Here is a 16,100-nt window from a genome sequence, read left to right as displayed (position 1 = left end):
AGAGGCAGAACTGAAGAGAGGCAGGGGTCTCCTGTGAAGCTGACCCTGCCTCCCCCAGAGCCAGAACTGGAGAGAGGCAGGGGTCTCCTGTGAAGCTGACCCTGCCTCCCCCAGAGCCAGAACTGGAGAGAGGCAGGGGTCTCCTGTGAAGCTGACCCTGCCTCCCCCAGAACCAGAACTGGAGAGAGGCAGGGATCTCCTGTGAAGCTGACCCTGCCTCCCCCAGAGCCAGAGCTGAAGAGAGGCAGGGATCTCCTGTGAAGCTGACCCTGCCTCCCCCAGAGCCAGAACTGAAGAGAGGCAGGGGTCTCCTGTGAAGCTGACCCTGCCTCCCCCAGAACCAGAACTGGAGAGAGGCAGGGATCTCCTGTGAAGCTGACCCTGCCTCCCCCAGAGCCAGAGCTGAAGAGAGGCAGGGATCTCCTGTGAAGCTGACCCTGCCTCCCCCAGAACCAGAACTGGAGAGAGGCAGGGATCTCCTGTGAAGCTGACCCTGCCTCCCCCAGAACCAGAACTGGAGAGAGGCAGGGATCTCCTGTGAAGCTGACCCTGCCTCCCCCAGAACCAGAACTGGAGAGAGGCAGGGATCTCCTGTGAAGCTGACCCTGCCTCCCCTAGAGCCAGATCTGAGTTTTGCTGCTGAGGTCTGACAAATCTTACCCTTGCAGGTGTAGGAGCCTTGGAACAGGCTGCTCACAGAGGCTATGGAGTCTTCTCCTCTGGAGACTTTCAAAGCCCACCTGGATGTGTTTCTGTGCAGGCTACCCTAGGTGATGCTGCTCTGGCAGGGGGGTTGGACTCAGTCTCTGGAGGTCCCTTCCACCCTCTAACGTTCTGTGCTCCTGTGATCTGCTGGATAGAGTCCAACAGAGAGCTACCAGGGTGATGAAAGAACCTGAACATCTCTCCTTTGGAGAATGACTGAAAGACCTGGGACTGTTTAGTCTGGAGAAGAGAAGGCTGAGAGGGGGTCTTATTAATAGATACAAAACTATCTGAGGGGTGAGTGTCAGGAGGAAGGTGCCAGGATCTTTTTGCTGGTACCCAGTGCCAGGACAAGGTACAAGGACAAGCTGGAACACAGGAGGTTCCACCTCAACATGAGGAGGCATTCTGTATGGTGAGGGTCGTGGAGGCCTGGAGCAGGCTGCCCAGAGAGGCTGTGGAGTCTCCTTCTCTCCAAAACCTACCTGGATGTGTTCCTGTGTGACCTGCCCTGGGTGATGCTGCGCTGGCTGGGGGGTTGGACTTGATGATCTCTGGAGGAGGTCCTTTCCCACCCCTAACATTGTGTGATTTCAGAGCACAGCTTTGGACCCTGCACTTTCTATGCTGTTGCTGGTAGAAATGAGGATTGTTTATAACCCAAAGGACTCAAACATACTCTTCCTTATGGTAGATTAGCCTTCAGATCCTCTCCCCACACACTTCCTCTAAGCATGGCCTGGATTTGAGAATGCTTTTAACTTCCCTGAATGAGTTGTTAGTTTCCACAGAGGCAGGGGCTGAGCAGCTGCTGTTGTGGCTGTTTTGTCTTGGATGTTCTCTAGCTGTCACATCTAATTTTGGAGAAGCAGTGATCTATTCTAATCAAACCCTACCTCAGACTTCCAATCTGGAAGCTGCTTCCTTTTCCCTCCCCCTCTTTTGTTTTTCCCTGCTTCCCAGCTTGGTATTTCCCCCTTCCCCCCCCAAATTTGTTAGTAAATTGTCATGTAACTTGGTTTTTGCTGTGTTAAACTATCCCTGGACATTCATTTTGAAAGTACAAATGCTTTGCTTTGTGGCAAGGTAGCAGCAAACATTTAGCATCTAACTCAGTTCTTATTTTCAGTGCACTCGCGTCATGTGGACTCCACCTCTTCGTGAAAGCTTCTCATACCCCTTCCTTGTGCTTCAGATGTTGCTTTTGACCTATATTCTCAGGTACCTCTTAACTTTATACTCAGCATTTTACAGTGGGTAGAAAAAACCCAAGTGGACCTGTGCTTATTGATATGCTTCTTGAAGTGCTCTCTGACACCACTCCCGCAGCGGCTTCCCCGTGGCTGTTAGGGTGCAGATGCTGCACCAGCAGGACTGCAGTCGTGTTGCTCACTGATTTAAAGGAAGGAAAAACCATGCAGCCTGAAGGCATGGTTACAGTAAATGTAAGAATGGCAGTGTTGGCACACATGTACCTAAGCTGCAAATCTAAAGTATTGCTTGATGTCACATCCTTCCCATGAGAAATGTGCTGATGCTCCAGCAATTGACTTTCACCCCCTTGGAGAGTGAGGTGTTGGCTGCACTTGGGATGGGCTCGATTCAAGAGAGATGTTGAGGTGCTGGAAGGTGTCCAGAGAAGGGTGAGGAAGCTGATGAGAGGCCTGGAGTATAGCCCTGTGAGTAGAGGCTGAGGGAGCTGGGGGTGTGCAGCCTGCAGAAGAGGAGGCTCAGGGCAGAGCTCATTGCTGTCTGCAGCTACTTGCAGGGAGGCTGTAGCCAGGTGGGGTTGGGCTCTGCTGCCAGGCACCCAGCAACAGAACAAGGGGACAGAGTCTGAAGCTGTGCCAGGGGAGGTCTAGGCTGGATGTTAGGAGGAAGTTCCTGGCAGAAAGAGTGATTGGCATTGGAATGTGCTGCCCAGGGAGATGGTGGAGTGGCTGTGGCTGGAGGTGTTGAAGCCAAGCCTGGCTGGGGCACTTAGTGCTATGGTCTGGTTGCTTGGCCAGGGCTGGGTGCTAGGTTGTGCTGGCTGAGCTTGAAGGTATCTTCCAACCTGTTTGATTCTATGATTCTAAACCTATGCTGTGCAACAGAGACACCCATAAACTAGCATGTTCCTGCAGGCTTCAGTGAGTAATTAACTAGCCTAGCTGAATGATTTAGAGGTGGGTTGGAATGGGTTAGAGCCTGGTGGAGGTGGGTTGGAATGGGTTAGAGCCTGGTAGAGGTGGGTTGGAATGGGTTAGAGCCTGGTAGAGGTGGGTTGGAATGGGTTAGAGCCTGGTAGAGGTGGGTTGGAATGGACTAAAGCCTGGTAGAGCTGGGTTGGAATGGACTAAAGCCTGGTAGAGGTGGGTTGGAATGGGCCAGAGCCTGGTAGAGGTGGGCTGGAATTGGCTAGAGCCTGGTGGTAGAGGTGGGATTCATGTATTTGTTGCTGTCTGCTGCCCTGAATCCTCACTCAGAATTGCTAGTGGAGACATGCAGAGAGCAAAGGTGGAAGAACTGTGTGAGAGAAATCACTTCCAGATGCAGACTGTTGAGAGGACAGTTGTGATCCCAGCTGAAACAGCAATGGTTGTGACCTGACTGTGGAGTTGTTAGTCCCTGCAGGTGACAGAGGCTTGGTCTGTTACGTTGCTGCCAGGAGAAGACTCCTTTGGTAGTGACTCACTCATAAAATAGTTCCCCAACATGAAGCATCAGAGCCACTGGGGCTTGGATACTGATGGGAAATAGGTATTGGTTTTCCCTGAGCATTGTGAACCTGTAGCTGATCAATACTGCCAGCAAACATCCAAGGTGCCACTGTTGTTCTTGTGCATTCTCTGTTGTTCTTTTCAGTTCTCTGGAGACCTTTGTGTGATTTTTTTACTGACCAGTGCCTATTCTGTCTCTTTTTCCCCCAAGGATTCCGAATGTTAATACAGGAAGCTTGATTGCACTGTGTGTTTCTAATATCTTTTTCATGCTTCCCTGGCAGTTTGCTCAGTTTGTTCTTCTAACACAGGTAAGAGCATTATTTTCCCTCTAAATGGTCTCCTTGTCTTAGCAAATGGCCTGCTCTGTGCAGCCAGCCACTGAATTCACAACTGTTCTGCTGCTTTCCTTTCAGCCAGCTCTCACTCTTGCTCTCAGGAAAGAGTCACACCATTTATCACAGTGGGGTTTGGGTTTTTTTATCCCTAGCCTTAAATTTAAAAGGTGACCATTCACACCAGGCAGTTCTGCTTCCAGATCTGGGGGGGAGGGGAAGAATAAATTACTTTCCTCTTAAACAGCTTCCAGCCTAAGATCACAGAATCAATCAGGTTGGGAAAGACCTTCAAGATCGAGTCCAACCTATCACTTAACCCTTCTAATTAACTAAAGCATGGCACATCCAACCTCCTTTTAAACACCTCCAGGGATGGTGACTCTACCACCTCCCCAGGCAGCCCATTCTTGCTGTGAAGAAAGAGTGCTTGGCCATTGGAATCTACATTAGAACAAGGGAAAAGCTCTGTGTGTTGAAGTAGAAGACTAAAAAAGGCATTGCTCTTGCATCTCTTGAAGCTATTCCAGATGGTTCATGTAATATCTGGCATGGTTTTGGTGGGCCTGAGTCTTACTGTGAGAGTTCAGACAGTTGAGGTAACTTTTAGGCAGTAAATGCTGGTGGGAACTGGAAGGTGCTGCCACACAGCAGGGACACTTTAGCCTAGATCAGCCTGGCCAGAGCCCCATCCATCCTGGCCTTAAACATCTCCAGGGATGGGGTCTCCACCACCTATTCAGAGCACTGCAATAAGGTTTTGGGTTGGTGTGGGGTTGTTTTTTTGGTGGAGGTGAAGAAACCATCCTGAGATGCCCAAATAATTACTCAACAACAAATAGTAATAACAGTTGATTGTTTGATGAATCCCTTTGGTGTGTGACTTCTGTATTCTGCTGGAAGGAGCAGACCACTGCAGATTGGTTTCAATGATTGTTTCACTTTTGATTCTAGATAGCTTCATTGTTTGCTGTCTGCATTATGGGTTATATTGACTCCTGCAAATTACAGAAGATACTCTCTGCTCATATGGTAATTAATACTTTATTTTGTTCATAAGCTTACATCCCCTCAAACAGGTCAAAGCATCCAAACCTTCCCCACACCCCTTCCCTCACTTGTTTTCCTTAGTTGCAAGGTAGTTGAAAAGATTAAACAACAAAGGAAGGAGTGGCCTAGATTTGAATAGTTGATCTTGTGTCCATTTCTATCCTAGAATCTTAGACTGGTTTGGGTTGGAAGGGACCTTCAAGATCATCCAGTTCCAACCACCCCAGCTCTAGCCTGTTGGTGATCAGTGGTGCCAGGTCCAGCTGGAGAGCTGTGACCAGGGGTGTCCCCCAGGGATCAGTGCTGGGGCCAGTCCTGGTCAGCATCTTCACTGATGAGGGCACAGAGTCTGCTCAGCAAGTTTGCTGCTGACACCAGGCTCGGAGGCTTGGATGAGATAGCTGAAGGCTGTGCTGCCATCCAGAGGGACCTGGACAGACTGAGAGCTGGGCACAGAGGAACCAGATGAAGTTCAACAGGGACAAGTGCGGAGTCCTGCACCTGGGGAAGAATAACAAACTGCACCAGTCCAGGCTGGGAGGTGATCTGCTGGAGAGCAGCCCTGTGGAGAGGGACCTGGGGGTCCTGGTTGCTAGCAGGTTAACCATGGCACAGCAATGTGCCCTTGTGGCCAATGGGATCCTGGGGTGTATTAAGCAGAGTGTGTCCAGCAGATCAAGGAGTTCCCCCTTGTGTTGAGCTGGAACCTCCTGTGCTGCAGCTTCCATCCATTGCTCCTTGTCCTATCCCTGGGAGCAGTGAGCAGAGCCTGTCCCTCCCCTCCCCAGCCCTCAGATATTCATAGATATTGATTCAATCCCCTCTCAGTCTTCTCTTCTCCAGACTAAACAGCCCCAGGTCCCTCAGCCTCTCCTCATCAGGCAGTGCTCCAGTTCCCTCATCATCCTCATAGCTCTCTGCTGGACCCTCTCCAGCAGATCCCTGTCCCTTAATCTGGATAGCCCAAAACTGAAGGCAATATGCAAGATGAGGTCTCAGCAGGGCAGAGCAGAGGGGAAGGAGAACCTCCCTTGATCTGCTGGAGTTGAACTATTAGGGGAGATATTTAGGAAGGGAGAGCAAAGGAAATAAGTTATTAGGCTGAGGGAAGAAAGAGTGAGAAACTCAGCCAAGAAAGGAGACCATAAATGTAATTTCTGCTTAAAATACCTTATTTTCACTTGAAAAGCTGTGTTAATTTTTTGCTATCAGGAATTTTGGCTCCTTGAAGCAAGACTACAGTAGCAAATAAAGAGGAAGATGTAAACCATGTTGTGAAGAGATAAGGTTTGGGTTAAAACTGTACTGTGCAAACTCAGTGGAGAGGAAAAAAAAGGGCATTGATCACAGAAGAGAATCTTGGAGCTGAATTGCATTTCATGTTTTGCAATTGCATTTGGAATCCCTGTAAATTTAGAACCCAAAGGCAGCAATAAATCCCCTGAAGCTCATTGCTGGTACAAACCCAGGCCACCAAAAGCTCTTTCCCAGTCAGATTTACCAGGAAAATTTGCATCTAAGCTCCTTGGTTTGGTGATTCTTTTGACAGCAGCAGGATGAAATACTTAAACCCTTTGGGCTACGTCATCAGCTTGGTGCCCAAGTGTCAGGAAAAGCCTATTTTCAGGTTGATAAACCCTCATGTCATATTACAGTGAAGGCTTAATGAGGCTGAGGAACCTGCCAGGCTTTTCAGGTTTTGCTTCCTCTGCCCACCCCCTCCCTCATTTTTCAGTGCTGAGGAGGGGAGGATAAAAGTCTGCATATTTCTTCAGCATAGAAACATCCAGGTTGGCAAAGCCCCTCAGGATCACCAAGTCCAACCCATAACCCTACTCTGTAAGGTGCACCCTAAACCACAGCCCCAAGCACCACAGCTAAATGACTTCTAAACACATCCAGGGTTGGTGACTCCACCACCTCCCTGGGCAACTCATTCCAGTGCCTGACCACTCTTGCTGGGAAAAAAAGTGTTTCCTAATGTGCAGTCTGAACCTGCCCAGTGGCAGCTTGAGGCCATTTCCTCTTGTTCTATCACCAGTTACCTGTGAGGAGAGACCAGCACCAACCTCTTTTCAGGTAGCTGTAGGTAGCTATGAGGTCTGCCCTAAGCCTCCTCTCCCTCAAAGTAACCATCCCCAACTCCTTAATCGTGGAATCAAGCAGGTTGGAAGAGAGCTCCAAGCTCAGCCAGCCCAACCTAGCATCCAGCCCTGGCCAATCAACCAGACCATGGCACTAAGTGCCCCAGCCAGGCTTGGCTTCAACACCTCCAGGCACAGCCACTCCAGCACCTCCCTGGGCAGCCCATTCCAATGCCAATCACTCTCTCTGCCAACAACTTCCTCCTAACTTCCAGTGTAGACCTGCCCTGGCACAGCTTGAGACTGTGTCCCCTTCTTCTGCTGCTGTTTCCCTGGCAGCAGAGCCCAACCCCACCTGGCTACAACCTTCCTTCAGGTAGTTATAGACAGCAACTTCAGTCACTCCTCATCAGATTTATTCCCCAGGCCCTTCCCCAGCTTTGTTGCCCTCCTCTGCACTGGCTCCAGCACCTCCACATCCCTCTTGTACTGAAGTGGCCAAAGCTGAACACAATGCTCAAGGTGTGGCCGAGTCCAAGGGGGAACAATCACCTCCCTACTCCTGCTGGATGCAGCATTTCTAGTACCAGTCAGGATACCCTTGACTTTCTTGGCCAGCTGAGCACACTGCTGGCTCATATTCAGTTGCTTGTGAATAGCAATTACATGATTTGTCATCATTCCTGTGTGGCAGAGGATGGTTTTGGCTGTGCAAGTGGGTAAATCCAATTCAGCTTGCTTTCTATTAAACAGTGGGAAAAAAAGCACAGCAGGAGACCAAGGTGATGGTGGCCAACAGTTGTAATTCAGCCTTGACTTGCAAGCTCTTAGAGTTAAGTACAGATGTGAACAAAGCAGAGTTCTGCTTCCTTGGCTTTGCTGATGGTTTTGTTTTAAGCACATGCACCTCAGCCTGAAAGAGAGAAGGCAAAAAACAGTCAGCATTTCTCTTTGTTTGGTCAAGACTCTGAAAGAAGCAGGGGGGAAACATCATGGAGTGGGTTAGGTTGGAAGGGAGCTCAGAACTGCTTCTGTTCCTGAGGTGCTGCTTGGAGAATCGTAGGATGGCTTAGGAAGGTACCTTAGAGCTCATCTGCTCTGACCTCCATGCCACAGGGACACCTCTCAACTAGACTCAGCTGCTCAAGGCTTCATCCAACCTGGCCTTGAATATCTCCAGAGAAGGGACATCCACAGCCTCCCTGGGCAGCCTATGCCAGTGTCTCACCACCCTCCTACTGAAGAACTTCTTCCTGAGATCCAGTCCAACCCTGCTCTGCCTCAGCTTCAAACCTTTGCTCCTTGTGCTGTCTCTAGACACCCTGATGAAAAGTCCCCCTGCAGCCTTCCTGTAGGATCCCTTCAGCTATTGACAGGCAGCTCTAAGGTCCTTCCTGAGTCTTCTCCAGGCTGCACACCCCCAACTCCCTCAGCCTATCCTCACAGCAGAGCTGCTTCAGCCCTTAGCTCATCCTTGTGCCTTCCTGGGACCAGCTCCAGCATCTCCGTGTCCTCTTTTTGCTGGGCACACCAGGACTGGACACATTTAAGGTACATATTAGGAGTAACTTGAGAAATGTAGCTGTGATGTCAGGTAAGATGAGTTAGGATCAAACCTGTCAGCACTTGTAAAATGTGAATTACCACAGACCATAGTCTCCACTTGCTGTTAGGTCAGACCAATTCCAGAGGCTGACCCTCAAGCCTGCTTGCTGTGAAGTAGCTACCTTTAAAGCTGCTGACACAAGCTAATTCCTATACTTGGGCAACCCTTTTCTCTTGAAATGCAGTGATTTTTTCTTCTGTGCTTTTCTGCAGGTGTCCCTCGTGGTGTGTTTTGTTCTGATGTTTGGTAATTCCATGTTGCTGACATCCTACTATGCTGCATCTCTTGTAGTCATCTGGGTGAGTGGTTCAAGTAGCCTAGGAGATGCTAGAGCTGTAGTGCAGTACTGTTAGAGAGTCATAGAATCAGTCAGGGTTGGAAGGGACCACCAGGAGCAGCCAGTTCCAACCCCCTTGCCATGGGCAGGGACACCCTACCCTAGAGCAGGCTGCCCACAGCCTCAGCCAGCCTGGCCTGAAACACCTCCAGCCGTGGAGCCTCAACCACCTCCCTGGGCAACCTACTCCAGGCTCTCATTGGATCATAGGAACAGATTCTTGACCACGAGGGTAGTGGAACACTGGAACAGGTTGCCCAGGGAGGTGGTTGATGCCTCATCCCTGGAGACACTGAAGGCGAGGCTTGACTAGGCTCTGAGCAGCCTGTTTGAGTGAAGGATATCTCTGCTGACTGCAGGGGAGTTGGATCTTGGAGTTCCCTTCCAACCCCAAGCAGACTGTTTATGTTGGCATGTTTCTGCCAGTGCAGGATGAAATCCCAATGCTATCTATTCATTGATATTTGAGGTGTTAATTATGTTGGGGGTTTTAATAAACAGTTACATAGCAAAATAGGCACTTACACCCAAAAAAAACCCTCATCAAGGGTACTGCAATCTTGCTGTTACTGTGTGCTATGTACATTCCTTATTGTTTTTTTAATTAGGGAATTCTTGAACTGAGTCCAAAAGTCTTGAAAAGAAGGAGAAGAGAAATCTACATATGGGTAAGGAATTGAATGTGGTTTGGATTTCAGAGAAGCAAAGTTTTTTCTTCTTTCATACAGAAATAAAGTACTGGGTGAATTTCTAATAGATGAAAACCAAGAGATACAACTGAACATGCTGGAGGGCAGGGATGCCAGCCAGGGGGACCTGGCCAGGCTGCAGAGGTGGGCACAAGCCAACCTCATGAGGTACAACAAGACCAAGTGCAAGGTCCTGCGGCTGGGTCAATCAATGCAGTGCCAAGCACAAATGCACGCTGGGCAGTGAGTGGCTGGAGAGCAGCCCTGAGGAGAGAGATGTGGGGGTGCTGCTGGAGGAGAAGCTCAGCAGGAGCCAGCAGTGTGCACTTGCAGCCCAGAAAGCCAAGCAGAGGCTGGGCTGCAGCAGCAGAAGTGTAGCCAGCAGGGCCAGGGAGGTGATTCTCCCCCTCTGCTGTGCTCTGCTGAGACCCCACCTGGAGTCCTGCATCCAGCTCTGGAGCCCCTGGGACAAGAGGGCTGTGGAGATGCTGGAGTGTGTCCAGAGCAGGGCCAGGAGGATGCTCAGAGGGCTGGAAAGGCTGAAAGAGTTGGGGCTGTTCAGTCTGGAGAAGATTCAAGCTGGATGTGAGGAGGAAGCTGCTGGGCATGAGAGTGGTGAGAGGCTGGACTGGGTTGCCCAGGGAGGTGGTTGAGGCCCCACGGCTGGAGGTGTTTGAGGCCAGGCTGAGGCTGTGTGCAGCCTGCTCTAGGGTAGGGTGTCCCTGGGCATGGCAGGGGGGGTTGGAACTGGCTGATCCTGGTGGTCCCTTCCAACCCTGACTGATTCTGTGACAGACTGCTCCTGTCTGGTAGACTTAGCCTTGGTACCTCCCCTGCTGCAATGTCCTGTGCAGCACCAAAGCTATAATACAAATCGGTTGCACAAGGTTATCTCTGCTCTCAGAATCACAGAATGCTTTGAGTTGGAAGAGACCTCCAAAGGTCATTTAGCCCAACCCCCTCTACAAGTAAGCAGAGGCATCCTCCACTAGATCAGGTTGCCTGGAATCTCTGGAGAGGCTCAACAGAGTGAGATCTCATCCTCCACTAGATCAGGTTGCCTGGAATCTCTGGAGAGACTCAACAGAGTGAGATCTCATCCTCCACTAGATCAGGTCACCTGGAATCTGGAGAGGCTCAACAGAGTGAGATCTCATCCTCCACTAGATCAGGTTGCCTGGAATCTCTGGAGAGACTCAACAGAGTGAGATCTCATCCTCCACTAGATCAGGTTGCCTGGAATCTCTGGAGAGACTCAACAGAGTGAGATCTCATCCTCCACTAGATCAGGTTGCCTGGAATCTCTGGAGAGACTCAACAGAGTGAGATCTCATCCTCCACTAGATCAGGTTGCCTGGAATCTCTGGAGAGACTCAACAGAGTGAGATCTCATCCTCCACTAGATCAGGTCACCTGGAATCTCTGGAGAGGCTCAACAGAGTGAGATCTCATCCTCCACTAGATCAGGTTGCCTGGAATCTCTGGAGAGACTCAACAGAGTGAGATCTCATCCTCCACTAGATCAGGTCACCTGGAATCTGGAGAGGCTCAACAGAGTGAGATCTCATCCTCCACTAGATCAGGTTGCCTGGAATCTCTGGAGAGACTCAACAGAGTGAGATCTCATCCTCCACTAGATCAGGTTGCCTGGAATCTCTGGAGAGACTCAACAGAGTGAGATCTCATCCTCCACTAGATCAGGTCACCTGGAATCTCTGGAGAGGCTCAACAGAGTGAGATCTCATCCTCCACTAGATCAGGTCACCTGGACTCTCTGGATAGGCTCAACAGAGTGAAACCTCAACTACTTCCCTGGGCAACCTGTTCCAGTCTTCTGCCACCCTCCTGGTGCAGAACTGGTTCTTAAGATCCAACCTAAAGTACAAAGCAACTTAAAACCAGCCCAGTGTAGAGAAACTTTGGGAAATGGAATTGCTTAGAAATAACAGGAGAGTTTGCAACCAGCAGGTAAATGTGGTAAGCCTTTTTCAGAAGAAGAAAAGGCTGCTTTAAACGTTTGCTGAGATGCTGCTTTCATTCTGAACGTGGTTTTGGTCTCCTTCAGGTCATTGAAGGATGTGCCTGGTTATTTGGGACAGTCACCTTGAAATGCCTAACATCCTTAGCCTTTGGCATAGCTGATGATGTAAGTTCTGTTCTCTGAGTTATCTGTTTGGCATCTTTCACTGTGTTTTCTTTAATTGCTAATGTTTTCCTCTTGGCATCTTCCTGGTAAACCTCTCTGGAGTGCCAGGGTTTGTTTTGCAGGAGGGGGAGAGGTTTTGTGTGATTTGCTTTCCATAATACCACTTTGAGTTGTTATCAACCAAAGTTTGTGTAAAGAGAACTGAGGGTTTTTTTTTAACTACTGGGCTGGTAAATTCTGTGTCTTTGTTTTCAAGTGTGGGTGTGCAGAGCTTTGTTTATTTTGCCCATCTTCCACCTACCTCTTTCTTTATTCACTTTCTTGCTTCAGCTCCTCCTGAAGCTGATTTTTAAACCTGTTTTGAAATGCTTGTTGGAGCTAAGACTCCTCGTTGCACTTCAGCCTTTTTATTGTCAGATTCTCTTGTTAAAAACCCCTCAGTTCACAGCTGTGCATCAGGGGCAAAAGAGAACCTTAAAGGCATCTTAAAACCTGAGTAGGCAAAGCTATACTCAGCTGCTGTCTGCTTTTTATTTCACACAATCCAATCTGGGTTGCACTCAAAAGAAGTTATTTAATATACCAGGAATAGATTTTTTTTTGGTGCTCTTTGAACACTGTTGTAGATAATTTAAACTCTTCTGATATTTCCCCTCTGAGTTTTTTAAGCTGGAAAACAGGACAATTGTTTTTTGCTTACTGTATTTGTTGTTTCTTTTTCTTGTGTCTCTTAACCAGGCTCATATAGGGAATATATTGAAATCTAAATTTATTGGCTACAAGGATTTTGATACACTGATGTATACCTGTGCTGCAGAGTTTGACTTCATGGAAAAAGAGGTAATTAAATCAGCTTATCATGGAGGAGAGAACTTGTTTGTTTCATCTTAATTTGTAACTTCAAACTTATAATTTCTCAGAGCCATAAGCTCCTGCTGCCCAAGTGCTTACTTAGAATCATAGTATCAGTATCCCTCCTTTGTGGAAGGGACCACAGGGATCATCTAGTTCAACCCTCCTGCCATAGGCAGGGACACCCAACCCTAGATGAGGACTACTTGTGTGGTTAGAGACACTGAAGAACTTAAGCTAAGCTTAACTGGTTTTAATTGCTTTTAAATGAAAACAAAAGTGTTTTGATTTTGGGTCTGATAAATGCCCTTGCTTGAATTGAAAGTGTGCTTGGAACATGTCCAGAGAAAGGTGAGGAAGCTGATGAGGGGCCTGGAGCACAGCCCTGTGAGGAGAGGCTGAGGGAGCTGGGGGTGTGCAGCCTGCAGCAGAGGAGGCTCAGGGCAGAGCTCATTGCTGTCTGCAGCTATCTGCAGGGAGGCTGTAGCCAGGTGGGGTTGGGCTCTGCTGCCAGGCACCCAGCAACAGAACAAGGGGACACAGTCTGAAGTTGTGCCAGGGCAGGTCTAGGCTGGATGTTAGGAGGAAGTTGTTGGCAGAGAGAGTGATTGGCATTGGAATGGGCTGCCCAGGGAGGTGGTGGAGTCACTGTGCCTGGAGGTGTTGAAGCCAAGCCTGGCTGGGGCACTTAGTGCCATGGTCTGGTTGATTGGCTAGGGCTGGACTGGATGATATTGGTTGGATAGGCTGGACTGGATGATCTTGGAGGTCTCTTCCAGCATAGTTGAGTCTATGATTCTATGAAAGGTGACAGTTCTGCAAGCTGAAGGTTTGATGTGGCTGTCAGTGTCTGGTTTTGAGCAGAGAGAAAGCAGAGTGAGAGCTGCAAAGCTCTTGTGCAGTAGGTTTAGACTACAGAATAGCTTCAAAGCTTAGCAGTATGATGTTTAGAATTCATTGAATGTGAGTTCATCAATACCTAGACATGCCTTTAGAATGTTTTATAGGTTACTCAGCTCATAGCATTCCAATTCAGATGAGGTACAATCTCCTTCTAGTCTTTGAGGGGCTTACCAAATTGCTGTGAGTAACTTACTCCTGATCCTAGCTGCTGTTACATCTAGTGGTATGATTTCTGGGTGGAGTTTAAGCCTGATTTGCTTGAAGTTTCCTTTGAATGTTTAGATCTAACTTTTATTTGAGGAAGAGCTCTTTATATCATGGTTTGGGGTTTATTTTCATGATCACTGAAGTAAGTTAGGTGAGTGGAAAGCAGCTAATGCAGTTTTAATTTCCACTGCAGACTCCAGTAAGATACACAAAGACTCTGCTGTTGCCAGTTGTTCTGGTGGTGTTTGGGGTAATCATCAAAAGGGTAAGTGGATCACTTTTACCTCGGTTTTCCCTTGTTTAACTGTTTTGAAGGGATCCCTCTGTATTTTGAGATGGGAAGAAGTTAGTATGCTTGGGTTAGTCTCAGCTGGCTGTAGGGTGGGGAGGAGGAATTCAGTTTATTGTCAGTTAAAAACAGAGCAGGACTTGGAGAAACAAAAGCATGACTAAAACCACCCTCCCTTGCTCCCCAGCCTCCTGTCCCCCTCCCTCCCTCCCCAGCCTCTTGTCCCACTCCCTCCCTCCCTTGCTCCCCACCCTCTTGTTCCCAGGCTTAGTGAGACTCTCCCTTCGGCTACAGTTCTTTAAGGACTGCTCCAGCCTGGGTCCTTCCCTTAGGGTATAGTCTTTCAGGAGCTGGTTCCCCATGGGTTGCAGGAAGATTGCTCCTGTGTGTGCTCTCCATGGGCTGCAGCTTGGTTCAGTTCCTGTTCAGCTGCTTTGGCATGGCCTCAGAGTGGATATCTACTCTACCATGGTCTTCCATGTGCTGTTGGAGGGAAAACTTGCATCACCATGGCCTCCTTCACAAGCTGCAGGCCTATCTCTGCTGCAGCACCTGTAGCACCTTCTCCCTCTTCTTCTCCACTGGCCTTGATTTCTGCAGCAGGTTCTCTCTCATTTTTAACCACTGCTCTCTCTCCAAGCTGCTGCAGTGTTTTTTAACCTTAAACATGTTATGAGCAGAGGCACCACTAGCATCACTGATAGGCTCAGCTTTGACTGGTGGTAAATCCATTGTGAAGCTGACTGGACCTGGCTCTGTCTGCCATGGAGGCAGCCCCAGGAGCCACAGCCACAGGTTTCCTGAACACCTCCAGGGATGGGGACTCCACTGCCTGCCTGGGCAGCCTGTGCCAATCCCTGACCACTCTTGTAGCAAACAAATTCTTCCTAATCTCCAACCTGACCCTCCCCTGGCACCATTTCAGGCCATTTCCTCTCCTTCTGTTTCAGGGTAATAGAGGAGCCCAACTCCAACCTCCTTTCAGGGAGCTGAAGAGAGCAATGAGGTCTGCCCTCAGCCCCCTCTTTCCCACACTAAACACCTCCAGTTCCCTCCCCACACCTGTGCTCCAGACCCTTTGCCAACTTTCTTGCCCTTCTCTGGACCCATGCCAGCCTCTCAATATCCTGCTAGGAGCCAGGGCCCAAAACTCAACAACTATTTGAGGTGTAGCTTCACCAGAGCTCAGTACAGGGGGACAATCCCTGCCTTGCTCCTGCTGGCCACACCACTGCTGATCCAGGCCAGGATGCTGCTGGCCTTCTTGGCCACCTGAGCACACTGTTGGCTCATCTGCAGCTGCCTGCTGATCAACCCCCCCAGGGCCTTTTCTGATGGGCACTTTCCAGCCACTCTCCCCCAAGCCTGCAGTGTCCACGGGGTTGTTGTGACCCAAGTGCAGGACCTGGCACTTGGCTGGTCACTTGTAACAGAATTCAGCCTTGCAGCCCTGCTGCTGCTGAGACCTTGCCCAATGAAGTTCAGCCATACACAGGTTTTCAAACCCAATTGCTTCAAGTTCTGTATTGTGTTTGCATAGATCTTTGCAGAGGTCCAGCCCTGAGTCAATGTGAAAACTTGGTTTGGTGTTAAGTGCCAGCAAAAATAATCTCTTGTCACTTGGCTGATGAGTCCTGCAGCTGAAGTTTTAGAACTGTTTGATTATATAACTTGTGCAAAAACAACTTCCAGTTCACCCAGGAGCAGATGGGATAACTGCTAACTGTTTGGCTAATTAATCATCCTCCCAGAGAGCTGCTGTAGCTAAAACATTACATCTCTTTACCTTCAGTATTAGCTCCAGATGTGTTTACCTGAGTGCAATTTCATTTAGCCAGCACTGAGAAAGCTTTTGAATGCTTATTCATGCTTTTTTTTGGGTGGGTTCTTGTTTCTTTCCAGGCAATTAAATATCTTCTGTGGACCCTATCTCAGGCTGGCCCCTGTGAAAGGTAAATGTTGTCATCTCCTTTCTTTAATGTCAGACTCTAATTGTGCTGCTGAAGGTTTGTTGCCTTTGCTGTGTGCTAAATAATTCAGAATTGGTCCTTTTTGAAGGGTAAATTCTCTTCAGTGCAGTTAACTGATTGGCTTGGCTGTACTACATCTTAGGATCAGTCAGGGTTGGAAGGGACCATGAGGAGCAGCCAGTTCCAACCCTCCTGCCATGCCCAGGGACACCCTACCCTAGAGCA

At 49.0% G+C, this 16,100-nt stretch overlaps 1 protein-coding gene across 1 annotated transcript in view; it reads left to right on the top strand.

Annotated features, from left to right (window-relative positions):
• Positions 1–16,100, top strand: part of DPY19L1 (dpy-19 like C-mannosyltransferase 1) — a 62,575-nt gene that overhangs the window by 32,039 nt on the left and 14,436 nt on the right. Inside the window, exons 9-17 of the mRNA XM_064169943.1 lie at positions 1,835–1,926; positions 3,619–3,718; positions 4,697–4,774; positions 8,695–8,781; positions 9,428–9,487; positions 11,574–11,654; positions 12,393–12,494; positions 13,810–13,881; positions 15,808–15,857. Of these exons, the coding sequence (XP_064026013.1) occupies positions 1,835–1,926; positions 3,619–3,718; positions 4,697–4,774; positions 8,695–8,781; positions 9,428–9,487; positions 11,574–11,654; positions 12,393–12,494; positions 13,810–13,881; positions 15,808–15,857 (722 nt within the window). The remainder of the gene's footprint in view (positions 1–1,834; positions 1,927–3,618; positions 3,719–4,696; positions 4,775–8,694; positions 8,782–9,427; positions 9,488–11,573; positions 11,655–12,392; positions 12,495–13,809; positions 13,882–15,807; positions 15,858–16,100) is intronic.

This window comes from Pogoniulus pusillus, chromosome 32 (genome assembly GCF_015220805.1).
Source record: "Pogoniulus pusillus isolate bPogPus1 chromosome 32, bPogPus1.pri, whole genome shotgun sequence".
Taxonomy (NCBI): domain Eukaryota; kingdom Metazoa; phylum Chordata; class Aves; order Piciformes; family Lybiidae; genus Pogoniulus; species Pogoniulus pusillus.
The sequence above is the reverse complement of the archived record's forward strand: the minus strand, read 5'-3'. Positions and strand labels throughout refer to the sequence as shown.